The sequence below is a fragment of the Lissotriton vulgaris genome, chromosome 11 (genome assembly GCF_964263255.1).
Source record: "Lissotriton vulgaris chromosome 11, aLisVul1.2, whole genome shotgun sequence".
Lineage (NCBI taxonomy): Eukaryota > Metazoa > Chordata > Amphibia > Caudata > Salamandridae > Lissotriton > Lissotriton vulgaris.
Window position 1 is genome coordinate 1,090,625,953 of NC_141699.1, and position 27,793 is coordinate 1,090,653,745.

The 27,793-nt window shown below is 43.6% G+C and overlaps 1 protein-coding gene across 1 annotated transcript in view; it reads right to left on the minus strand.

Annotated features, from left to right (window-relative positions):
* LOC147684201 (uncharacterized) overlaps positions 1-27,793 on the minus strand; it is a 522,357-nt gene that overhangs the window by 486,740 nt on the left and 7,824 nt on the right. The window contains exons 3-7 of the mRNA XM_086942611.1: positions 24,914-25,030; positions 22,590-22,700; positions 13,318-13,431; positions 8,064-8,177; positions 3,983-4,105 (exon numbers count right to left, since the gene is read on the minus strand). Of these exons, the coding sequence (XP_086798737.1) occupies positions 3,983-4,105; positions 8,064-8,177; positions 13,318-13,431; positions 22,590-22,700; positions 24,914-25,030 (579 nt within the window). The remainder of the gene's footprint in view (positions 1-3,982; positions 4,106-8,063; positions 8,178-13,317; positions 13,432-22,589; positions 22,701-24,913; positions 25,031-27,793) is intronic.

Here is a 27,793-nt window from a genome sequence, read left to right on the forward strand (position 1 = left end):
TGATTCTATCTCTGGGTTTCTATGCTATCTCTTATGCCAATGACACCCAGATTGTGGTTTCAGTGACAGGCTCACCATCAGACACGGCAGCACAGTTCCACACCTGTCTTTGTCAAGTCGGGGACTGGAAGGCAATGAACTGCCTGAAATTGAACTCCTGTAAGACCGAAGCTCTACTTTTTTATAGTCACATGAATTTTTGGTCTCCTGCTTTGTGGCCCTCGGAGCTGGGCTCCCTACCAAATCCAATGAATAAAGTAAAGAACTTAGGAGTCACCTTTGATTCTATGCTTTCTTTCGAGGGTCATGTGAACCAGGATACCTCAACATCTTTCTACACTTTTAAATTACTAAGAAGGATTCTTCCTTTTATCCCAGCTAATCTGCGGAAATTTTGTGGTTTCGGCTCTTGTTTTAACCAAGGCCGACTACTGTAATGGCCTTTTTATCAACCTTCATAAGAAATATCTGACTAAGTTGCAGATTGTGCAAAATGCAGCAACACGTTTACTGTTGAACATCCCAAAATACAAATCTGTCTCTTTGACGCTTAAAGAGCTACACTGATTGCCGGTGAAGAGAATGATCGAATTTAAGGTCCTCTGTATAGCTTTTAAAGCTATTCATGACATAGGACCTACTTTTTTTTAAACAGAATCCGCAGTCTTACATTCATCTCCACTCAGCTTATACTCATAATCTGGTGGTTCCCAGGTTTAAAAAGTGTTCCTGGGGTGGAAGAAGCTTCCTGGTCAGTACGACCCAACTCTGGAACTCGCTTCCACTAAGGCTAAACTCCTCTGTTGGCCTTCAGAAAGGCGTTAAAAACGGTGGCGTTTAATCTCTGATGTGGTCAAATTGGTCCGATATCTTTTGTCTGATGAACTAGCGCCTTGACACCTTCAGGTGAATGTTTTGCACTTTATGAATTTCCTTTTTCATTTCATTTCATTTTTAGTAATCTCATACTGACTCACTCCTCCACAGAGGCTTCCACACACCCCTTCACTAACTCGTACAGCCAATCAAACAGCCATTCACTCACCCATACAGCCACTCATTCAAACAGTCACTCACCCATACAGCCACTCACATAGCCACATGCTCACCCATACAGCTACTCACTCACTCACCTATTTACCTACAGTCACTCATCCACAAACTCACCCATGCAGCTTTTCAACACAGCGACTCACTCACCCTTACAAACACTCACACACCCACTCAACCAATTACATACCCATTCACACATCCATTAGTATATATGTTTAACAATCATAATCTCTTAGAAAATACATTCACTGGATGATGTCATCAGTAATATCATTTGAGATGTCATCAGTGATGTCATCAGTGTTGTCACAGACCATGTCATGAGTGATGTAATATGTGAGGTCATAAGCAGTGCACTGTGGGGGCATAAGGATAAGTTACTTACCTGTAATCCTAGTTCTCTTCCAGGGGTATCCTAATCAAAGTCATAAGCACTGAATATTCCCTCCCATGCACAGGGACCTGGAGTCTATATATATATATATATATATATACTTTGCTTTTTTGTAAAGCTATATATATATATATATATATATATATATATAGCTTTACGAAAAAGCAAAGCTAATCAATGCGTCAAAAATTGCTTCTGCAACAACCGCCATTTACAACGTTTTTTTCTTGTTTAACAAGAACAACATACTCATTGGAAGAATAGACATAGATGTAAAAGAGACACCTGAATTCTTTTAATGAAAGCTGCAGAAGCTGAAATGTAACATAGAAAGCATTGTTAGCCCAAAGGCTGCATTGGAATCATAAACGTATAGCAAATGAAAGAAAACAAACCAAAACTGGCACTGCCCCTTTAAGGCAGCCATGACCCATAGCTTCCCATCATGCCTCAGGGCTGACAGTTAGGCCAGTTGTTCTTTGCGGAGACAGCAAGATCAGCGCACAAAGAAATAACCTAATGAATTCTCATTTGTCCGGGGAGGTGGGTGGGTTGTTTATGATTTTGATGAGGATAACCCTGGAAGAGAACTATCATTACAGCTAAGTAACTTATCCTTCTCTACCAGGGATCCTCATCAATTGTAATAAGCAATGAATCGAATAGCAAGCCCATCCTCTACCTCCGAGGATAAATGAATAGAAATCAAGAGCTTCAGGCTCAGCGATGGAATAAATTCCTCAAAGAGGCCTGGCCCACTTGGACGTCTGCTCTTGTGTCTGAATACAGACAGTAGTGTCTTATGAATGTATGAAACGACCTCCAAGTGGCTTCTAGCAGATCTCAGAGATTGGTACATTGAGCAACAAAGCCACCGTAGCTGGCTTGCCCTTTGTGGAATGAACCTTGGGCGTGACCGAAGGAACTTATTAGACAGCTGGTATGCCAGCTTAATACATTACACCATCTATCTGGAGAATGAGCATTTAGAAGCTGGGAAACCTGTTCTGATGGAACCCTAATGTACAAACAAGTGATCAGACGTCCTGATAGCCTTAGACTTGTCTATGTAAAATGTTAGGACGCTTTTAAGTTTTAAAGAGTGAAGAGACCTTTCAGCGGGGTGGTGAGATTAGGTAAAAAGGCGGGTAGTCAAATGGACTGATTAATGTGAAAGTCAGACACCACCTTTAGGAAGGAACGAAGGGTGGGTTCTCTTTACTACCTTGTTGTTGTGGAACACTCTGTAAAGCTCTTTAGAGCATAGAGCTTGTATTACCCTCACATTACAAGCAGAAGAGATCGCCAGCAAAAAGGCAGCCTTCGATGTGAGGGGTTGCTTTGTGAATTAGCTCCAAGGGAGGACCCATGAGCTTGGAAAGAACCAAATTGAGCTCCCAGGGAGGTGAAGGGGAGAGGAATGGGGGAAAGACTTTCTTTAACCCTTGTAAAACATCCTTAACCACCCGAAGCTGGAAGAAGGCTGTCTGGGAGGGTGATTTTCTATAAGCCGTAATGGCTGCAAGGTGCACTTTTATGGAGGCAAACTGCAAACCTGAATTGCAGGAGATATGGTAAAATTACCTCCTCCTGCCCTTGGGTCAGCTGGAACCCTTTTTGTTTATAGCAGAAATGCTTAAAAGATTAGTTGTATTATATTATTTGATTTAGTTTAGTATTAAACTATAATATTGAAATAATTGTCTGATAATTACATATACATTGTTATCTTTAAGGAAATATGCATATTTTTGAAACTGTGAAATAATTGTATTTATTTAATCATTATTTCTGATTGATTTTAAGTCCCTGCCTCCATTGTTTTCTGTATGTGCTGCTGTACCTGTGAATGGCCATGTGTGGTCCTTGGCTTACTCCAAGGCTGGGCTGGAGCACATTTAATACCGTTTTGTCACCTTAAGGATTGCAGTAACTTTAGGAGTGTAGTTTGTGAAAGTAATGTGCTTACTTGTTTGTGGGTGAATAATTTACTTTTCCTAAACTCCTCTCATTTTGCAATTAATATTCCCCATTTCCTGCGTACTCGCTAGCCCCTCCCACATTTACTTCTAAGTAGTACATTTTGATTTGTGGACATTTCCTCATAGAAAAGATATGAGAGGGATTGGTAGAGGTAGAGGATTTTATTCATAAGTTTGTGAACTGCGTTTTGTACCAAGTAGTGCCACAGAAGTACTACTTTACATTGTACAAAATGCAGTGCAAGAATCAGGCTCTATGTATATAGTTATTAGCGCAAAATTACATTTCTCAAAATAGTTGTTGTCACATTTGTAGCACTAGTCATGTATTTAGCAGCTGCATAGAATAGCCTGAACACCACCACAGTGATAAAATCAATGTTTTTCCCCTGTTAACTATGCAGGCAGATGTTAACCCTACTTGTCATCCGCATGGGGCATCTACACCTCTCAACCATAGAGGAATGTGTGGCTCCTCTGAGTAAAGACCAAAGGGCGCTATGCTTCGGTAAAGATGGTTGAAGTAGTATTGGTGGAGAGCTACATACAGTACCTCTACATGAAAATCCATCGCCCTTGTAGCCAGCATTGCAGGAGCAGGTGTAAGAGCCCACGATATTGGTGCAGACTGCATTGGAATCACACCTGCTTAGACCAATGGTACATTCATTCACATCTGAGGACAAAAAGCACAGCGGAAATTAATATGCTTCAAGCTTCAAAGATTAACCTGGCTCCAGTAGACCTCTTAGTTTAGTTCATTATTTATAAAGTACAAGCAGTGCAAATCAAATGGAGAGGAGCTTAAAGGTGGATATACAACTAATGATACAAAATGCACCCCTTAAAAAAAACTTACAGCAAGATCTTAAAATATTCAATCCCAAAAAACACATTATTCATAACAAGACCATCATTTGCCCTCAGTGTATTCAGTCAATAATGAAAATAGATAGTCCAGATGAAGACTGTGGGGGAATTCAGTGCATAGTTACTGCAACCATAACCTCTGATTACAGTCAGTATTCCCATACCAAATTAGGGCAATTATACGTTTTGTCTCAAAAATGAGGAATAACTACCTGGACATGAGAATACTAGGTCCTCTAGTGTGTGTTTTTTCTAATTTCATGGACAAATCTGCTAACATTTGCCGCTTGCTCAAAGAAGGTAAAAAGTGACAGTGGGAGGGGCCAGTTTCAGTTGAGGATTGTGGGGTTATGGTTGTGAAGAAGCAGTCCAGAGGGAATGCTGTCTGCACCCCCATGTTGTGCTATGGGTGGAGAAGGGGGAATGGGGGGGGGCTATTTTGCTACCCTTGTTTAAGAAGTGAAGGGGGTTCTATTCTAATCCCATCCATGCATGTGCCCTGGACTATCTTTTTTATGGGGATGGTGGACGTTGATGAGAAAAGATCGGGGAAGGTCTGTACTTGCATGGGGTTGTGCTGTCCGCACTCCCATACAGGATTTTGGTAGGGTGCAGGACCTCTCTGTCACGGGCCATAGACTCTGGCCTAGGGTTCTGCATGGGGCTAGGTAAGCACTTGCAGTGAGATTTACAGCTGGGTGTTGGGTTGGAAAAGGGAGGGTTTAGAGCCTGACTGGGGGCAGTTTATTCAAATACCTTGGTGCTACAGCAGTGTGAGATCCTGCCCTCAGCCCTTGTTTCACTGGGTACTTAGCAGTGGACAACAGTATTTAATGTTCCACACTGAGTAGCTGGGCTACATTTTGGGAGAGTTAGTATCAAAACTGTGGATCTCTTTATTCATTTACCAGGGTGTCTCTGGGAACAAATATAGGTTGGTGTACTGCCTCCAATATCATAATGTTAAATTTCACCACTTCATTCCATCCTGAGATATATAGATATGGTGAAAGGGTCTATAAACTGACAAACTATGATGAGTGCACCCTTGAGGAGGATGTGTGACATGATCCTGTTATGTTTGCGGTGTACTGTAGACATGCATTTTAGCCCTTCTGAAACTTTCTAGACAACCCATCTTTGGTACACTGGAGGAGAAAGGCTTATATGTCAATCCCCGGTCTGGCTCTCATGCTGAGGTGGACCGTGTGCTTGGGTCCGAGGAGAAAATGCCTCTGCTCTTGCACATGCCTGAAGGTAATATTGGACTCAGTCAAGAACTAAGTTAAGCCTTACAGGTTACCACAAGGAGAGGAAGTCTGTTCATGAAGCATGTTTTTAAACTCTGTGGGACAAGTACTACAGCCCTTTCATCATTATAAGGAAGGTATGTGATGTCAACTGCCTGTTTGATTTGTTTTATGAACCACCAGATGTTCTATGTACATAGGCTGAAGCCTCCCCACTGGAGACGGCAATGACAGGTAAGCTTCCAGGAAAAAATACAGTGAGAGACCCATGCCTGCTACATTGAGATCAAAATGAAGGCTTGATGGAGGAGTGCAACTTGTCCAGTACCAGACACCGCCTAGTGTCATGAATGTAAAGCAGTGCTGGGGCAATTCTTAAGATGTTTATCACTGACCCCATGACTGAATATGTGTAGAAGGCATTGACATTGTGTATAGAGAATCAATTACAGTTTGTCAGGTGCAGTTTCAGAATCATGTCCAAGCACACGTGGACAAGATGATAGACTGTAACATGATTAAAAGATTGCAGAGTCTAGTGCTTCCACAATTGAGCTTGGTTGTGTTGATCCTAAGCAAGGGACAACCGATATTAGATATATGTGCATTATTGTGCTTTGAAGTCGCAAACCCTGAAGGCGACCATATTCAAACTGGTGGACAGAATAGGAGCTGAAAAGTGCCTTAGGACATTTTATTGAGCTGTTGTATTCTAACAGATGACATTTTGTTTTAAATAAATAAATATTCTGACCCTTCTTCTCCACAAGCACCTGTATAAGTTCAGGGGCACACAGTTTGGGTTGAATAATACCCCCACCAATTTATTATGGCTACTTATTCAAGGTTTGACTCAAAGGAGGACTTTTGTGATGCCTGCTTAGAAAACAAATGCAGAAACAACAATTGATGGACAGAATGTAGAACAATGTCATACAATCACCCCAGTACAGAGATCTGGGCCTAAATCCATTGTTGTTTTGCACTCCACACCACCCCAGTTCAGACATGGCCATATGCAAATCAGCCTTGACCCTGTGCCTCATGGGACCAGTCCAGCCCGAACTGCCAAGCCATGTCTTCCCTGGACCAGAATCAAGCATCCTAGGACCGGTTTCTGGCTATCAGCTGTCTTCAGGCAGGATAGCTTGACTCCAGTGGTGTGGAGTGCACAGGACTCACGTCTGAGCATACCCGTCCCACTCGGGGTGACAAATGCAAAAACTGTTCTGCATTCTGTCCATCAACTGTTGTTTTTGCATTTGACACCCAGAGTGGGATGGGTATGTCAGACGTGAGTCCCATGCTCTCCACACCAGTGGAGTCAAGCTATCCTGGCTGATGACGGCTGATAGCCAGAAACCGGTCCTAGGATGCTTGATGCTTGATGTCTGAACTGGGTGGTGTGGAGTTCAAAAAAACGATGGATTTAGGCCCATATCTCTGTACTGGGGTGAATGTATGACATTGTTCTGGATTCTGTCCATCAACTGTGGTTTCTGCTTAGAAAACAGAGCAGCCCTTGACTCCATTCAGTAGGACTATCAGTTCCACCTAAAGAGTGAACTCCTTCATCAACAAAGTGCTAGGCTTGCATTCAGGGCAAGCACCTGCTAAATTGAGTAAGTCACTTAGGTGTATCTTGGGGACAAGGTCAGAAGTGGTCAACTCCAGCCTTGAGGCAAAGATTCAGATTCAGACCGAGCTGGACTGGGAGATTCCCAGTAAATTCAAGATCCTGGGAAGAGATCACATATGTAGTCTATGGGAAAATATACCAATTAGAAAGGCAGCTTTGTGTCCTTTTGAAATGTTCTGACCTGCACAGTCACTCACAATGACTGGCCAATCCATGAAATTAAAGATGGACAACTATGCATAAATGGAATGTTGTTCCCCCTGTGATCCTGAGTGACACCCAGACAACCGGCACTACTCTGTCTATTTAACATCACTCACAACCTTTGACAGACACATATTCCCTTTTGTTGTTACCCATCTATAATTCTATGTATGATGGGTATTTTAGCTACTGTTTTGTTGGGATTTAGGTTAGAAGTAGTGCAGAAAGATAGAAAGCTAACTATAAGAATATTGAATATGGAAATTCAGGAATCTTTAGTGACAGTCTATACCTGTGTAGCACGATATATAGAAATGGTCTCTGCCCTGATGTTGTTAAGCCGATAGAACGGACAGATCAGCCAAGTCATGTTATCCATAATTCTCCATATCATTCCTCTAATCGTACTAACTCAATCTGCTAACAATCAGAATATCTTCTTTGACGTTGGATAAACAAAATATGACTGAAAATATGACTCAGCAAAAGCACTTACTTGTATGTGGAATTATCATAAAGAGATGTGGAACCTGACTGACTACATAGGGTGGTGAAGCTGATGTCCCTGAAGGAAGCGTGATAGTAAGATGATGCAAACTTTTTTTAGACCATATATTATTTCTTCATTTGAAAATTGAAGGCATCAATCCAGTGAAATCAAAAGATCTTACCTATGTCACATAAAAGACCCTGCCAGTTTGGGGTACATCGGCAAGTGTAATTGTTGATGCCATCTATGCAAATTCCACCGTGTGCACAAAGTACACCTTTACAATCATCAATGTCTGCAAAAGAAGTGTGGAAACAGAGAATAATATAAATGGATGCTAAATATATGCATGACCCATGATTTCAAGATAAGCTATCCCATACTATGAGAAGTTGTAACGGAATGCCCTTCATAGCAGTGAGCGGGGTTGCCAAACCCAGCTAATGATTTGACAACTGGCTTTAATTTCTTGCATACTATTTTTACTTTCCTCAACACCTTCCTCCTACCAGCCACCTACCAGCCATGACAGGTCTGAAAGGGGACAGGGACATTAACCCTTATCTGGCGGGGAACATCGTTTACAACGCGGTTTTCACACCGCAGTGCCTTTACCCTGCAGCTATTACAACGCAAGTCGTTACTACGACTTGCGCTGGATGGCGCTGTGGGATAAGGAATCTTGCAATTTTATATTGTAACACCTTCCCTACTGTTACGGGGACTGGTATTGGAATATAAAATTATAAGATTCCTAAATCCACGCCCTACAACGCAAGTCGTTGTAACGACTTGCGTTGTAAGACTTGCGTGGTAAAGGCATGCGTTGTTACAACTTACGTTGTATCAACGTACATCCTTATCTGGCTGAACATACATATCATAATATCGTATCATAATGGTGAAGTAGTAATTGTCATACCTGGAGTGTCTGCTCTTTATTTTGACGGTGATCCCACAGATAAGATTCTACTATGCTGCATGATAAACTCATGACAAAATGTGGTACTATTTTCTGAATACATTAGAAAAAAATGTTCAATAATCAGACACTGTTTCATGACAAATATCACATTCCCTTTTATGAATGATGTCAGTAAAAAGCAGTATAGAACTTAGGAAAATGTCACAAACAATTGAAAGATGCAAGCAATTTGGGTCCAGAAACCAACCAGCAAAATCAAGCCACTTGGACTTTTTTGGTGTCAATATAAACTCTAAGATCTTATATGACTAGCGTTATTCCCTGTAGCACCTCAGCAGTACCACTTCCATGTTTAATGTAGTTTAGGTGTTGGACATACCACCATTCTCTCTACCGAGCTCTGGAGTTGACTGCCATGGATTTAATCTAATATGAGCAGTCCACCATTACCTCTGGAGGAGTTAGCTTAAGGAAAGACCTCCATGAATATGGTGACCGACTACCAGAAGAAGAACAGCAAAGCATGTTTGACATGCTGAAAATCACCAAGGGTATGTTATTGAGAGTATCATGTGGCAATGACACTGTACCCCACTTAAGACACATGACATCTCCCAGCCATAAAGGTTGATGGAAACAGACTCTGAGTCAAGGATATAAAACATAGGAAATGCTAACTTTTCATGGACATCTGAACAACACCCTGATTGTGTTTTCGTGAAATATCCATTCATATATAGCTGGTCAGTTCCCACTTATAACACTGTGGGCCATATTATGAAGAACGGCGCAAACATTATCGCCGCTTTAGCGGCAGGAAACTAAAGCTAAAGTGGCGATAAGGGGCTTGATAATATGCCCTAGAAAATTCCAATAGAAGCGCAGGGTCTGTTCTCAAGGACATCAAACCTGGGCTTCTATTGGCACTAGCCCTCTGGGTAAGGGTAAGTGCATATTTCAGGACCTTGGCCTGCAAGCGGTCCACATCATTGCCACACACAAGTAAGTGGATTTTGCAGAGGGATGACACACTGACAAAATAACCTTCACCAACTTCAGTGGCAGCTGAAAGGAACTCGATGTCCCACTCAATCTCCAAGCATATAGGCAGACGTCTCGGAGATTGGGGTGTGGACCACCGCCAATCTCCGCCCGCCCCTCCGCAACTAGGAGAGAAGGTCTGCCCTACATAGAAGTCACAGCAGGGTACATGTGGAGAAGAGCAGAAGGTCCGCATAACACACTTTCCATGGCCAATTCGAGGCAATGAGAATGACTAGGGCCCAGTCTTGGTGCATCTTTTTCAGAAATTAAGGTTCAAGAGTATGTGGGGAAATGCATAATACCACTGAAAGCTCTCCCTCAATAGAGATGCAGCCCCCAAAGCTCCCCTCATCAGATATTGGAGGATGCAGAACTGCCAGCAATGAGCAGTTTCTGAAAAGGTGAACACCTTCAAATGAAAAGTTCCCCACTGGGTGACGATGGCCTGGACTACATCTGGAAGACGCCATTTGCGGTTGGCACAATAAGAACAATTGGCTCTGACATGCAGGGACTGCCTTAAGTGACTGGCAGTGAGCCAGATCCCTTGGTGGTGTGCCCAAGACCACAGTCTCAGTGCTTCCAGGCAAAGGAGGCAAGACCTACTCCCCCTTGCTAGTTGTGATACCACATTACTGTTGTGTTGTTTGTCAAGATATGGGCAGGCTAATCTTGGAAGGAGGGAAGGAAGCCCTTGAACGCCAGCCAAAGTGCCCGCAGTTCAAAAGGGATAATATGAAGAACCTGTTCTTCCGGAGACCAAAATCCTCTGAGCTCCAGAACCTTCATGTAGGTTCCCCACCCTAAGGTGGAGGATATGGCACTACCATAGTGGCAAATAATGGGGGGTAAAGACCATTGCGCTGGTCAGGTTTTCCTCATTCCCCCACCAAACCACTTCTGGAGCAGCGCTGGGGAAGATTAGTAATTGAGTCCTTCATGTCTTTCATGTACTGAAACCACTGCCTAAGGATGCACCACTGCAGGGCTTTAATTTCGAAAATGTGCATGATAATGCAGGAAGCCCACAAATGTATGAATCTGAGAACTCTTAGAAATGGATGTATATGGCCTGGCGGAAAGGACAGACCATCTCTTGCATACCTGCAATCCTCTAAAGCAGAAGGAAGGAGCGGATAGAGAAGAGTGGTGTTCTGAAATGACTATGAACTGGGGTCGCAGGAATGGCTTCAGGTGACATTTGAGCTTGTTGATTGAAAAGCTCAGGTCAAACAGCAGTGACTCTGTCAACTGCAAATGAAGTGACACCATATGTGGTGACCTCAGTTTGAGGAGCAAGCCATTCAGGTGGAGGGATGATCGAGATGCACAACCATCTATGATTGGACACATCCACTGACTTCACCTTGGTGAAGACTCAAGATGCTGATGTTGATCCAAAGGGGGCAGAGGCACAATGGTAATGCGTAGACCCCCAACAAATCTCAAGTATGTGTGGTGGGACTGCAGCATAGGAATGTGGAAGTACGTATCCTGAAGGCTCTGAATGTTTGGGGAAGAGAACTAGTACTGCTTTCCTGAGTGGGCAGAAGAGGAAGAGGAGGGGATTGCTTGCTGAGGGATCCACAACTCCTAGCTATACCCCTGCTCATTTACTGACAGGCCGGTGGGTTTTCAGGAGCTGTGTATGTTGTTGGAAGGATTGTCTCTGGTGAAAGGAGAAACCACTTGTAAACACCTGAAAATGACAAAAACTCCCTATAGTCTCACTGTGGCTGGGCTTGTTGACGGCCAATGGAGGGCGTAAGTTCTCTTATGTTATAGGTTTTCTCAATTCCCAACGCGATTAAAATTCAGAGACGTGAAGGCAATCCTGAAATTTTTTGGAGGAGTATGCCCCATACCCTGTTTGCCGGAATCTTAGAGAACGTTCACGTCTCTGAATTTTAATCGCAGTGGGAATTGAGAAAACCCATAACATAAGAGAACTTTTTCAACCCACGGAGTTGCATACTTTGTTCTGTGGAAATTAGAATTTTGAGAGTATTTATGTACATTTTCGATACGCTGGGTGTGATGAACTAACCTGTGATCTGTTAGATATCTGACTACCTAGGAGGTATATGTCTAGTACTCCGAATACCGGTACAATAGAGATACATAACGTTTTAATGGGAATGAATACAATGTTGTCCTGAAGAAGGTGTTGGCTGCTTATTAATGAGCCCACCAAAACGCGTCGATACTCAAGCAAGGGATAATTACTCCAAGTCTGTGGAGACAATAATTCTGATGGAGAATTGAAATATTGATCAGAATTGATCTCTGGATGACTTTTGTATTTTCCTCTCTGTAATAGGAACTATTTTTCCTTAGTGGTATTCCCATCTTAGCCTGTTTTGTTTTGTTTTGCGCCAATGTGTTTTATACTGTTTTAAACTAATACTGTACCTATGATAGGCTTGGATCATGTGCTCCTAGAAAGCCTCTAATGTTTTTAATATTTGTTTGAATAAATAGTAAAAAAATTGTAATATATTTTTTACATTTCCTCTTTGTTCATTACATTCTGTGAATTAAGGTTCTTTGTTTAGAGATGCTGATGACTGAGTATATGTGATTGCAATTGCCCAAAGGGGATTTCACTTTTTGACATTTGTCTTTACGGTACCCTACCCCTTTGGTTACTGAGTCCCTCTCTATTTTATTAGAGAGTCTACCAGTGTTCGACAGCTGAGGAATCTGCAGGCAGAAATATCCATCAGAAACAACTTTCAAAGGCATTTTTGTTTAGCCATTCCTTTAATTGAAAAGAAGCCCTGAAGGCTGAAATACACTCCTCTTAGTTATCAGCTCAAATCACAGTCATAACAATGCCTACTGTGTTATTTTTATCTGATGGCCTGGGTTATCCTCACAGAAGCATTCAATTGACAGAAAATAACTCTCATCAGTATTGATACAATATTAGCTCACTGGCACAGAGCTGACCGCAGTGGCCTCGTGCCCAACTATTCTACCAGTGTGTAACTCTTGGTGCACACAACATTTGGATTTACCCAGAGTTGCTTGGCAAGAGGATATGAATTTAAGGCGAACCTGTATTGAAACATCACTCAGTAACCAACACAATATGCACACCGCCTGTTCCCTGAGGAGTGGAAATGACTGCCTACGCCCAAACGTTTTTGAGTAGCCAATCCCTGCAGCGTACAGTCTTCACCATGCACAAAAACAGTTACCTCCAAGGGCAGGCTTATAAACAACCCATAACCCCCTTGTACCAACACTAATTCATTGCTGAATATGACCATAGCTCATTTTTCATAGTTTCTTTTTCAAAACTTTGTTAGAGTTTATGGAGTAATGGGAACGGCACTATAGTCGATGATGTCATCAGTCCCCTATTCTTTTCTATAAAAAATGATGTAATCACACACAAATTCAGGCAGAGGTAAAAAGGCTCAACAAGATTGACATCTGCTCCACCCCCCAAACACCTTACCTATTTCACAAAACCTGCCAGTGTATCCAGTCTTGCAGGAGCAACTGAAACCATTGATTAAATCATTGCAGGTCCCATCGTTCCGACATGGCTGGCTCAAACACTCATTAATATCTGTGAACAGAGACAGAATACAGTCTAAGGCTTGCATTGCACAGTGCGGGATCTCCTTTGGTCATGGGTCAGCAGTGGTTACGGCACAGTTTTTGTGGTGGGTTCAGTCATTCAACACAAGTCTCACAGCGAGTTTAATGTTACTTTGCATTTCAACAATACAACCAAGTAGCTCCCTTTTTGCAGGACACGCTACATGTGTAGCAAAGGAGAGCAGCCAGTGATTACTCCAGAAGGGGGCAGTACATTTGGAACTCAGAAACAGTAGGATACACTACTCACACGTAATACATCTCAATGCCTTATCATGGTTGTATATTTGAAAAAAAGATCTTGATTTACTCATGGAAAATGTAGCACAGTAAATGAAAACCGTTAATAGAAACCAAAAGCTGCTTTGGACTTCTGAGCCACAGCAAACATATTTGTAACACTTGCATGTCAATGTGCTTCATTCAATGTAAATTTTAATATTTTGGCCGAACATTATTATTCTTTGAGGAAAGGCTCAGGCACAGAGAAGACAGGCTTACCTTAAGAAAATGTGTAAAGCATCTAGACATAACGGTTAAAACGTCAAAAATACAGCCAATAAAAACCCCACTCTGATTTATAAAAATAAAGAAGACTTTAATGAACAAAATAACACAAAAACAACAAAAATTCAATAAGGGGGAACCAAAAATATACATGTTTAAGGTATTAATTGAGAATAGCACCAAAAAAAAGCAAAGTGCAATTGCTGCCAACTGGTCACACTAGACCGATGCAAAGTCAGAGGTTAAGGCCGACATGGTAAATGGTCTGTCATATACAGGGTTGTCCCTGTCAGAGTTATCTTTTTTACTTAAAAAGAGTTCTGGTCGTTGACAGGTCTTCAATGGATTTGTCAGCATCAAAAGACTATTTCCATTGGGTGCAGGGTCAAGACTGATTTGTAAATGGCTGCGTCCAAAATGGAATGGCATAGTGAGCAAAAAAACAATGTGTTTAGGCCCAGATCTTTGTACTGGGGTGAATGCATGAAATTGTTCTGCATTATGTCCATCAAGTGTTCATTTTTAGGTCTCGCCTATGCAGCGCATGCGCTGCTTAGAAAAAAGACCTATAGAAATCGCTTCGGCTTTTCAGCCAAAAAACGTGCACGCATTGCATTGCTTTCAATGGCAATGCCTGCACGTTTGGTGATTCCTTTGCGGGAGCGAGCTTTGGCAATATATGTTTGCTCGCTCCCGCAAGGGGATCGCTGTGTGTTCTCTGGCACTCCCCCACCCCTCCCACTTGTTAGCCCAGTACAGTATCACTTTTGCGGCCGCGGGGCCGCGTTTGTGTTTCAGCGCTTGTTTTGATTGTGTCATTGTACAACGCTTGATTATCAGCTTCACCCATAGCAGCTAGCATCACAAAACTGCAGAAATTATAGCAAGATGGCTTCAAATTTCACAAGTTCTCGTGTTGATTAATAGCGCTGCCAATGTTGTCTTCGGGGTGTTTTCAGCGAGGGTGTTGCGTGGGCCCCCCTAACCTGCCTTCCCCAACTACGTACAAATGCACGTGCTCCTCTCCCGTGCTGTCTTCCAGCACTTTGAAGCTTCGCTCCTGTCCTGTCTTCAAGCGCTTTGAAGCTTTGCTCAACCACTCGGAGTGCTACCACAATTTGAACTAAGAAATACAATACACGTGTGGATTTCGGATGTTCTGATGCCCGTGGCCCCTTCACTCCTCTAGTGAGTTAATTATCACGGGTACCACTGGCCCGTCACAGAATCTTCACACCTGTATTGGGGTGAAAACACTGTTCGCATAGAAATGTTTCACACTATAATGGCTATTAGGCAGAGAGCCTTATTGTTTGTCCTAAACGTATATTTTTATTTTGGAAACAAATATTCTACTCTTGCCAACCCGCCCCGTGCAACCTCAAATGTAGCCTATTGCATGCCCTGCAATTAAATATTTACGGATTCAGATCTCTGTTCACTAGGATGGATGTGTATTAGTTCACCTTGTTTTTTGCAGACCGTGGCCTATTGATTATGCACAGGTGATGCGCCATCTTTTCAAGAGTTTTTCTTTTAGAATCTTTGTATAAGTTTGGGTTCTGGAGTAGCATGCTACTAGCCGAAAAGCGCTTTGACGCATCGTATGGGGTAGGAAGCGCTATATAAATACGATGCTGAAATGAGGCGCAGTGCCCGTCCCAGTTTCGTTCATCTGCTAAACTTCAGGAAATTGTCTCAGGAGGTAAATCCTGTGCGCCTCTTCCAATGTAAACCTCCGAGTTTCATTACTGTAACTTGAACTTGAAGCAAACCCATGTATCCTGCTACTGTTGTAAAGCGCTCAGAGCTTCTCATATCTTTGGCCCATTTTTGCGCTACATAGAAATTGAAAATAAATGGGATATAAATCTCTGTGTTCCACATGGTAGCACCATGGCGTCAGCAAATCGGATAAGAAAGCTTTTGAAATGTACAGCGGAATCAATAGTGTCCCTGGGACAAGGAACCTTTTAAGGCTTTGGTAGAATGTGTTCTCTGGCCTGATTCATACAGGGGAAAAAACCAGGGTAGAAATGTTCTTCCGCTCCATGGGCAGTCTATTGCCTTGTAAGGTTGGAGCCCCGAAAACTAGCTCAGAGACACCGTGGAATCTGCAACTGCAGTGACCTGCTACCTTAAAGACACCTCTCATTCTGTTCTCTAAACACACCCTGGGGCACCCCCTTCACCCTCGAAATCTGTGCGGGGGAGCCTGTTGTGTGGCTGTAAAGAGAGTTAACACCACTTGTCACTGTCCTCTGGGGCAGAATAGGTGCTGAGAGGCCTGTTTACTTTCATTCTCTGAATTCAAAACGAGACTTGTGTGCAGGCTTTTGTGCCCTTTGAACAGAAGACCCTTAAATGGCAATAATATGTTAATGTCTTTAAAAGTTTAAAGGCAATTATACATTTATAAAAATAAATAATTAAAGGAAAAAATATGCAGGTTTGCTAGTGGCAACTCTTCAATACCTGATGGCACAGCACCCATGATAACGTGCTGCATTGTTAAACACTTACAAGGTCCAAAAGGCGAGACCTATTGGCTATGCCAATGCTTGTTCATTTTTGTTAGGCACAGGGAGATTAAGGGATTTGCCCAGAAACACAGGATGCTGAGCATAGTTGTACAGACTCGAACCCGGTTCCCCAGCTTCGAGGTCGACGGCTCTAGCCTTAAGGCCACATCCGCAGGAGGAACTGCTGTGGAGGAAAGGGTTAGCACTCGCAGTGGTACCCTAAGTTGCAAGCCCTTAAGAGGTGGTCCTATTTTGTATTTGGTTGTGACTAATTTTTTCAGGAATTATTCAGTGAACTGGGGCACCCACTTGTCTCTCTGATATCTAGGTGCAACTAGTAGGATTTAGGGTCAGTATCCAGTTGGTGCATCAAAATGCCATCGCTTTGAAGTGTAATGGCCATTACCAAGGTTTCAAAGTATCGAAATAAAAGCCATTGGCCTGAGCCAATGAGGCACTATCATAGGATTTAGGGTAAAGGGGAATCACTTTGTCCCTTTCACTATAGAAAAGGGATGATACAGAGTCGCACAAAAAAGACAAGTGTATAGAGCAGGCGAGAGTCATGCAGACTTGCCATATTTCCAAACCCTGGAATGCCCACTGCAGGTCCTCAACCTTCTTGCAAATCTTGTAAAGCAGACATTTTCAATTTGGTTCAGGCCAGCCTGCCTACAAGGACACTGCAAGGTCATTGTGGCTCCTGCATGGCTAACATTCTTCAAGCACCAATCATGGAGGCTTCAGTCTGCTGTCCTAGCTCAATTTCCCTCATGAGGCAGTGCAGTTTCCAATTCTTCCAGGCAATGGCATAGCATGGGTGCCACATGCCCTGAATCAAGCAATTAAAATGATCTCCCAGCAATGGGTTGAACATTTAAAATACGGCCCTAATAGGGGTGCAGAGGGGCCATAAAAACTCTGGGCACTGATTCCAGATTGCCTGCAGCACTATTATTAGCAACACCATTGTGTAGCTATTAGTAGGAGCTAAGTTACATTCAAAGAAAATGTCAGAGCTACAGCCTAATTACAGCCTACTTTAAAAGTAGTTCTGGAGAGACTCAATATTTCAAAGCTGCATTAACAATATGAGTGATACATATCAGTGCCAACCTGCTTCCAGTGTGAACTGGTTTTGTAGACTGGAAGCAACCTCTGCCTCTCAGACCCATTGATCTGCAGGAACTGGTTAGGCCCAGGGAGGGCCATTCTTGCTTCATTTAAGTTTATCTGATTTCACACAAGACAGAAATACATAGAGCCATATTTATTTAGATGTAATGCAGTGCAGCAAGGCACCCTGCTGCTTGCTGCGCTGCACAGAGTTACAGGGAAAGAACAGGAATGAGCTGTATTTATCACAATGCACTGCTTTCCTGCCTTTTCTCAGCACTGGCACACAAAGGGCTGCCTAGCGCCAACGCAGGCACCACCTGCGTTGCATGCAGTACTTTTTAGGTGTCGCCTACGCAGCGCACATGCGCTGCATAGGCAAAAATACCTTTTCCGATTGCTTTGGCTTTTCAGCCAAAAACTTGCACGCGTTCCATTGCCATTAATGGCAACGCGTGCACGTGAGGCGATCTACTTGTGGGAGCGCGCGCTGCCATTTGGCAGCAATTATCACTCTGGCAAGCGCAGGACCCCCTCCTTCCCCCTGCTGCCGCGCCTCCTCCTGCGGCTCGCGAGCTTGTTTGTTTTTCAGTCGTTGCGTTTGCTTGTTTTGTCAGTCACTGCTCATATTTGTCTACATGCCGCACCTACAAGAATCTGAATTGTATTGTTCCTGCCAAAGGTTGCGGCTACTGTGGGAGGAAACAAAATGTGCATTTTGACTGTGACGGGAACGCTAAATTTGTGGATAAAAGGGAAATAAACAAAAGTTTGTGATAATTAAATGCACATGTGGGAGAATTGGTGGCGTAAAGAATGTGAAGGAATACATTTGCTTAGAGATTAAGAGGTAAATACACTTTTGTGATACGGAGACTACAGACGTAGAGGTACTGAAGAGGCTGCGCGCACGGGACGACCACGATTCAATCACTGATTTCTGCGCTGTGACTGCCTCCTCCGGGCTTCATTAGAAAACAACAATGGGGTTGCCCTGTGTCCCTCAGGACCTGGGATTATGATTAAATAAAATAAACAGCGGTCCTGTTGGGTGTGTCAATTTCTTTTAAGATTCAAAACAATATTGCCTTGTAATCACAATTCAAAAGTTTTTTGTAAAAGAACAATGTAACACACACCGGGTTTCAAGCCTTCAGTTACAGCGTCTAAGGAGTAATTTCTCTACTTCCAGGTCACCGTGCTATTTCCGAGTTGCTGTAGGAGGTGCAGAACGAACAGAACAGGAGAGGTCACCTGTGCTGCATGCCCGGGCTGCTGCTGGGACAGGCAGCCATGCGCCGGGGGGTATATGGCCTCACACGAAGGCACTCAGCAGGTACGATAAAGGAGGAAGGAATGGCGGAAATAAAAGTAGTTACAGACAGGAGCATCTCATAACTATGGAATGAGAGTGCATGGTTGTGATCACAAACAGCAGCATAATGCTCAGTGCCCACTTGCTATTTAGCTGCCTCCTCCAGGCCGTCACGTATGGCACCTTTTTAAATGTTTTGCGTTTTAGACATCTGCACTATGCAATCTGGGACTTTAAGTTCTTTATAAAGCCAGCGACCATGTGCTTCGAAAGTAACGCATGAATAGTGTTGGCTCAAAAAAGAAGCCTGAATGAAGGCAACATACGTAACAGATGGTCATATGGCCCCAGAATTAAGATTTTCCATTAGAGTTTGTATATATTTCAGAGATTTGAAGGTACTGCAGGAGTACCCTATTTTATGATCAGATTCGTTATTTTGTTTACTTCATCACAATCAGCGTACAACATCTCATTGGAGAGTTGGCATGCCTTGCTAGCAAGATAGTCCAATGGCTCTATAAGACCATGTTGTGGTATACTAGGTTACATAACCTAGAATACCACCACACATGTCTTGTGAGTATTTTAAGTCAATGGTTCTCGCTCCTGATAGCTCAGCTAATTAGCCAGTACTATGCACTAGTTTAACCATAATGGACATTTCTATACTCAGTTATGATGTGTATGCTTAAGGTTATCCTAAATGTATGCATGAATCTAACCATGCTCTTTGAAAAAGCGCTTAATCTTTTTGAAACACGGGTCAATATATGGAAAAACAATGCAAGACGACTCAAATGACATAAAGAAACCTTAAATATGGTTACGTAACCAATTGTGGATAAGGACAAGTATGAAATACAGGGATCAGCGAGCTCGTGGGCGTTGTGTTCCTGGCTAGGCTCATAGAACAATATCCCCAGATTAGCAAAGAAGTACAAGATCATTTATCCAGAGGCCGAGCATTAGATACACAGTGCTCTCTCATCAATGATAAGTAACTCGAATCCAGTATAACTGCTAAACATCTTAGAACACACCCTATCCGCCGTTAACATTATCCTGCCTTCCATAATGATTTAAACTTACTTGGAAAGAAACAACAGAAGAAATCAAACACACAATATCAGGCTAAGCTAAGCAGTAAAGGCCATGCCACTGACCATGAAAACAAGCATTTGCAATGCAATAGGTCTCATATTTACGAAATTTTAAGCTATTGGCATAGCATGTATGTATGTATGTATTTTGCACTTATAAATCTCACTGTAACCCTACGGGCATCCTGGCGTTGAGACACAGTAAACTAAAGTTAAAAACGCAGCTGCAGAAACTGACCGGCCGGCTGGTTAAACTGTGGGAACAAGCCAGGTCTTGACTTTCTTTCGGAACAGCAGCAAATCCTGTATTTGCCTCAATTCCGGGGGGAGGATATTCCATAAGCAAGCTGCTGCTACGCCAAAAGCTCAAACTCCCATTGTAGATATCTTACTCCTCGGAATGATTGCCAGATTAGCTGTTGAAGAACGCAAACTACGTGCAGGTACATACCATCCAAACCTAGCCTGAAGCGGTTTGGGTCCAAGTCTGTGAAGCGTTCTAAAGGCAATGCACAAGGACTTGAACAATATCCCCTGTCTCACCGGAAGCAAATGCAGCTCAGCCAAGGCCTGAGATGTGGAAGACCCGCGCGTTCTCATACGAACAAGTTTTGCTGCTGCCGCCTGAATACTCGGGAGCCGAGAGATCAAATAACACAGGGACTCCAGTATCAAAGCATTACAATAAGCCAGGCGGCTGAGAACAACACTCCTAACCACTAAGCCTCTGACCTGAGGCAGCAATAGTGGTAGTACCTTACGGAGTCCTCTGATGAGCATGTAACAATGTCTAACTACTTTATTTACATGCGATTCCCGGTTAAGCTTCTCATTGAAGCTAACCCTCAGATTGCGTACCATTCTCACAGGAACCGGAGGTGTGTCTGTAGGAATGGGCCAGAAGTCAGAGGGCAAAACTGTTGGCACTCTGCCCACCCCACAGTGCAAAATCTCCGTCTGGTCACTATTGAATTGCTGAGCGTTGTTTCTCAACCAAGACGCCATTTCACACATACACTTATGGAATGTTTCTTGGGACTCTGCATGGTCACCATCCAAGGACACAATCAGTTGAGTGTGGTGAGCGTAATTAACTACACTTATATTATTGGCTTTAATAACATCCAGCAATGGCCGCATATAAACACTGAATAAAATGGGGCTGGTTGAGGACCCCTGAGGGACCCATGCTTACTGACAGAAAAATCTGATCGAAAAGGGGTGCGAATTTTGCCATTTCACAGCCCTGGATGGGCCCCGGGATGCGGATGTCCATAGATCCCTCGGCTGCTGCTTTACAAAAGGCTCGGCAACTTCCGGCCCATGATCGTTCTCCGGGGGGTGCACACCTTCGCGTCTTGACTGCAGCATGTAAATTAAACTTTCAAGGTGTACACAGGCAAGGATGCACTCATCCAGCAGCCCTGTTTCAAACGGGTAATAGACATCACCGCATTCCGGTCTGCAGCTTCTTATGTCTCGATTGAAAGCCTGACGCGTTTCTGAGCCTGCGCTCGTCTTCAGAGGCTCGAATTTAGTTTCTGACGCTTTGACACTTGCACTAATTAAACAATTAACCACTCTCAGATGGGCGAACTTGTGGCAAAGTGGCCTTGCGTTGCTTGATAAATAGAATTTTGTGGTTGCTGTGTGCATGTACCATGTTCCACTGTGCAGAAACTATGCAACCTCTTTTTAAATAGGGCCCAAACTGTACAATGGTCAGGCGGGAAATAAGATGGAAGTTCGATGTACAACTGGAAACTCTTCAACCTAAAGTGCCACATAGTAAAGAGGGGACCCTAACCCAGCGGTGCCTACCTCTCAAGTATCTAAGAACTACTCACACCTGCGTGAGGGGGAATCAGGTGACCAAGTCATGGCAGCAATATAGGTTTATATCTAGAGTTTACTCACCGCTATGCAACTAAAAGACATATGACTGTAAATCAGCTGTCACCAATCATTAAGTCGTGTTATGGCAAGAGATGAGTATGTTATTTACCAATGAGGAAGGATTCATGACTTCAGGTGCACTGTTATAAAACAAGAAAGTCTAGCACTAGAGAGCAACATCCAACATGCACAGCACCAGAAGTTGTGACTTGATTCTCCTACAAGTGTAAACAGACCAGGTTGGTCAAAAATATTTTCCTGCTTTTCTCATTATGACTCATGATGAGAAAAGGAGGAAAAATATGGTACACATTTATGGCACTATGCCCTTTCGACCCTACAATATGCAAGCAATATTTTTAAAACAATATAATATATTAATCGTTTACATGATTTCTTTCAACAAAACGAGTGGGTGTGCCTTGTGCAGGAAAAATAATCAGGGTAGGGTATACATTTCTTGAAGGGATTATTATCCTTTTTCAGAGGGTTATGGAGTTCTCACACAGTTTTGAAGTTCAAATAAGCACAAAGAGACCAGAGAAGGCAACTGGGAGAGGGCTGCAAAAATTCGAACTAAATTCTTGTGCAATGAAATAGGGAAGGTAATGCATCTCTGACAGCAAGAATCACACAAACTTTATTACAGGGGCTCAAAAGTACCTACCTGAGTCACAGTTCAACCCTGTCCAACCTGCTGAGCATTGGCAGCTGTAGCTTCCTGGAATGTTCTTGCACCTGCCATTAGCACATGGACTTGACAGGCATTCATCAATATCTGCAGAATACATTCAGAGGGTGGAATTAAGACAAGATGCCATTTATTGATGAAGACCATCAGAACTAACCTCATGAATGTCATACCCAAGCTCCTGTTGTGTCGCGTTCATCAGACCACCAACTATATATGAATCCACTGATGTCCTACCCCTAATGTTATGTGTCGCCTTCACAGTCTACGGATAAATGCATCAAAGTGCCTGGCTTCATGTTGCTGCAATTAAATGATAGTTGTAAAAGAGTTCTAAGAACTAAAGAACATTTCCTATGACATGTTGCTCTCATTTTTAAACTATATTAGTTCTTTTGGGCCCTCGGGTTACTGTTCCCAGCTTGTAGCAGTGGTGCTAGGACCATCACTAATCTTGCGTACTGGACAACCATAGATTATTATGCGCCGTTAAGTCCATTATGAAGCAAGAACAATCTGCATGTGTTTTTGCTTCCTACCACCCCTAGCTGAGATTGGTGGAAGAGCCCATTCCCCTTCATCATGCTTGTCTCGGGCAGCACATCACAGGCACAAGAGGGAGGCTGAAACAGGGTCATATCACTGGATACCCACCCATGTTTACTCCATATGTAATCCATGTTCCCAGGACTTCTAGCCCAGGTGTCTAGTCAGAAAGAAGCAAGCCAAAGGGCATCATCTGTTGCATCCTCCCTGTTTAGGACTGTTAGGTGTTAGGGGCGAAAGCCTTGCTCCATAACTACCAGCCTCAATCCAAGTAAGGTCCACCTTCCCCACATATACATACTAAGGAGCAGATATCGCTCCCAAATCCACAGGTATGCTCCACAAGAAAGTTAATCACCCACAGAACTTTCCCCTGTCTAGCCTACTTCCAACTTAGGAAGGCTGTTCCTATCATTGTCTTCAGCCAGTTTCCATTGGGTGAGGACGCGTGCACTTGGGGATAACCCACAGTCTTCCCCAGCTTCTTAGGGGTTGGTTGCCCTTAGATTTAACACAGAATGTACCCAACAGACGGGATTTTGCTAGGCCACATCTTGCAAATATCTAGTGCTCCCAATCAGATACTGGTGGGTCTAATTACATCAAAAGCTTCCTCAGTTGGTCAAGAGAACTTTAACCGGTGGAAATAGGGAAGATATCCCTAGCAAAATATCTACACAATATGAAACCCAGGCGTGAATGTGCAACACAACATTTCCACCTTCCACGTAACAAACGCTCTTTTATGTGGCAGTCAAGCATGTGGGTATTAAGAGAGAAGTTTTCCATTCAGGATAACGCACTAACACCTTTCTAGAAGCACACTGTATGCATGTATGTTTGAATGTATATGGTATTTCAATAGTACAAACTTAACCAAAAGGCAGTGTAGCGCTTAACATGATCAAAGACAAGCATAATGTCAGTGAGAAAGAGGAGAGAAAGCTGGGTTGTGGGTGAATAATACAGTGTGTTAAAGTGTTCTTTAGAGGTGAGTCTTCACATCTGTCTTAAATTGGAGTAGCATTGGGGGGGTCCAGATGTATACAGAGGTGCTGTTCCAGATCATTGGTGCACAGATTGAACAAGCCTCCTACCTTGTGTTTTTCTTTTCTATATTTCTTAGTCTGCAGTTTGATGTTGACACTATGAGTCTATTTGAGTGAATGGCGTTTCAGAGGAATGGTGACATCTGCCCTCTTGCAAGTGGCAAACAGGGCCTTCAACACAAGATAGCACCTTGTGGGGAAAGGACAGGTACCATTCACTAGGTCAATATTTTGGGAAGAGTGGGCTAATACAAGGTATTACTTAAGAAATTTGTCAAAAGGAAGAACATGGTGCTGTTAACTTGAGGTGTTGGGCGAAATATCCTGCGGTTACGTAAAAAGTGAGCTGTAGCAGTGTCTCAGTTACTGTGTGAGTGTGGCAGGCAACATGAGCATAAGCACTTTAGTGGGGAACTACAGGAAAGCGGTTGGCAATGCATTGGCTCTCATTTCATGTCTAATGATGTTGTCTAAGACACCTGAAAGCATACAGAACATTAATTCATAGAGGCACAGTCACTATTCCAATCTTTTCTAGGGGGAACCGTCCCTTTTGCAGGTGTCTACTACTTGGGGCCCAAAATTGTGTGGTATGCAAAACCAAAGTAAATAGTCTTACACGTGTGATTAATGTTTACGAAAATAGCATTAGTATTGCCAGGCATCACAACATTACAACAGTAGCACAGGCTAAACAATAGCTACCCTCAGAGCATGTGGATCCTGTCCATCCGGCATTGCAGTTGCATGTGGATGATCCAGGCGTGTTCTTGCAGGTACTGTGTCGACTGCATTTGTTATCTGTCTTGCACTCATCCACATCTGCAGACACAAGTACATCAAATGGACATTATGAGTAAAAATAACCCTGACAACTATTGTGGCCATTTCTGGCACTACTGTACAAATGCAAACAAGCAAAGCATTATTGGAACACTTTCGTCTACATAAGGATTTTGTGCAGGCATATAAAAATATAGTTAATGAAACATGGAGCAGGCGGTTAGATGTGGGTCACAGTACTTTTGAAGGAGTCTACTGCAAGATCACGGGGCTCATTTAGAACCCCAATAGCGAGCCACAGAGCTACTAAGGCACTGAAGGTCCCTGGTCCCTGTGGCCTGCAGCGACCCATATACCATACTTACCCTTTCCCATCTACACCAGAGAATATTCTACGACAACGCTTTTGCTGCCAAGGCTGCATCATCTTTTACCATTTTTCTCTGTACTTTGTGTTTACCTGTGTCTTTGCCTCTGGATGTTCATACACCAAAGTCCTTGGTTCGTGGTTTTGGCATCCTATGACTAGTAGGGGGCTTAGGGGGTCAATAGGATGACTGGCGGTTAAAGTCCGCCCGTCATCCTACTGGTGATAGGGACCGCCCGCTATAAGGGCGGGGGTCCTGTGGCTAGCATTAGGATGCACCCGCCACAGTAGCGGGCGCATCCTGCATTCCTACCATTGTGGTGGGCGGTGCACTCAGCACCGCCCACCACAATGGCAGGAAGGCACGCTGTGCACTCCCATACACAGCATGGCAGGCACCGCGCGGTGCCTGCCATGCTGTGCATGGAACTGCTGGAGGGTACCATAGGTACCCCCCATGTGCACCCCCCACCCCCCCAAAGTCCATGGGGGCCCGCATCCGGCCCCCAAAGCAGACTCCGCATGCCTTTCCGTGGCAGCATTGCCGCCATGGAAAAGCATCTGAAAAATTCCCATTGTAATATGGCTGGCGGTGTCTGATAGACACCACCACCATATAAACCCTTTTCCGCCCCGGTCGCAAGGCGACCGGGCGAAAAAGCGGCGGGCGGTCTTTCCGTCTGGGCCGACCCCCCAGCCATACTAATATGGCGGGGGGTCATTCCGGCTAGGATGGCGGGGCAATCCGCCCGCCATCCTAATGGGGGCCTTTGTAAGGTGCAGCCTGGGGGTAAAGTAAGAGCATCCCACTCTTTACTGATGAAGGAGACATCTCCTCATCACACTAGCGGATCCCAGTGGTGGTGGTCAAAAGAAGCGTCCGTAATCCTCCTGTTCTGTGTGCGGTGGGATTCTCCGATGTGTAATGCATATGGAGTTAATAGGCTTGTGACTGGTCTATTATTGAAACCTAAACAATATGTAGTATAGCTGGATGGCTCGCATTTTGGGATTAAGGCCAGCCTTTCCTATAATCAGAGCTGCCATGGAGTCTGCCCCCCACAGAACCTATAGTAGTTTTATCCTTATCTGAGTCCTTGGCTGGAATATACACACAGTCAAGGATTTGACCAGCAACAGCAACCAAATTAATCTGTGTGTTGTATCTTGTGCATTGCAAGCTCATTTTGCCTGCCAACAAGGAGCCAACCGTTTCCTGCATTTGGCCTTCCAGCCCACATTCCACTGGTTGTTTTGAGCTCTGTCTCCCGCCATTGTTAAACTTTTTCAAAAGTGACCATTGACATATGTGACGCTTGTGTTGCCAGAACTGTAGGAGGGAGCAAAAAAGGATTGTTGGGATATAGATTTCGAGAAAAAAATCATTTCTCCAACTGCTGTTGTTGAGCAGATCCTTAAGGTGGATTCTATTTTTGAGACCAAACAATGGTGAAACTACTGTATCGTTTCTTCAACGAACCTCAAATGGACGGCCTTAAGAAGAGAGAGGCAGATGGGTCCTACCCCAAATGCATGGACCATCCATAACATGATACACTGACTGTGCCTCAAAGAGAACAAATGTACTCCATAAATATTGAATGTTTCATAATGTAAAAGTAAATGTAAGTGTACTTATATAGCGCAACCTGTCACCCAAAGGGCATCCTGGCGCTTGCTTAGGGAACCCGTCCTGGTATTCCCCTGTGAGAGGCCCCGGCAGGGTGTCCACAGGGTGAAAGCCAGGCATCCCGCAGTGAGGGGCCGTAGTGGAGATTAAGCAAGCTATTGCCCAGAGTTGCAGAGTGAGACCCCGTGAGTCGAGTAGGCACCGGAGCGAGAATTGTCGAGGCCGTGGAATTTTGAGCCCGAGACCCGCAGAGGCGGGGAATCGAACCCTGGTCCACGGTCGATCCCAGCTCCGGGTCTGCCGCCTCTAACCACTGAGCCACACTTCTCCACACAATTTTAATTACATGATGCAGTGGAAGATTGGAGTATGGACAAAAGGAAACCTGAACGCCTGCCATACTTTACCAAAGTTTTCTTGCATCGGACATACTATTTAAGACATTTTGACCTATCGAAAGCTCCAACTTCTTAGGTCAAGAGTAACAGATGGTGTTTCCACTGCACTGTGAGCAAGTGTTGGCCTATTTTTGTTTCATGTTTTTTTTTGGTACTGAATGCAATCAAGAAGTTTGACATGAATAATGAGATTGTTTTCGAAGTCTTCTAAAAGCAACCTTGTTTAGGAATGTCCAAATAACTGTTCTCTAAAAAGTGAAACAGGAAGAATTCTCTTGACATTTCCATATGAACAAACCCGCCAGGTCTCGCATTTAGCAGACGTGTGCTGATATATTGGCTTTGCCAATTCTTATTTGCATTGTCACTTTGGGCTCACGACTATGCATGCATCGCGATACATACGT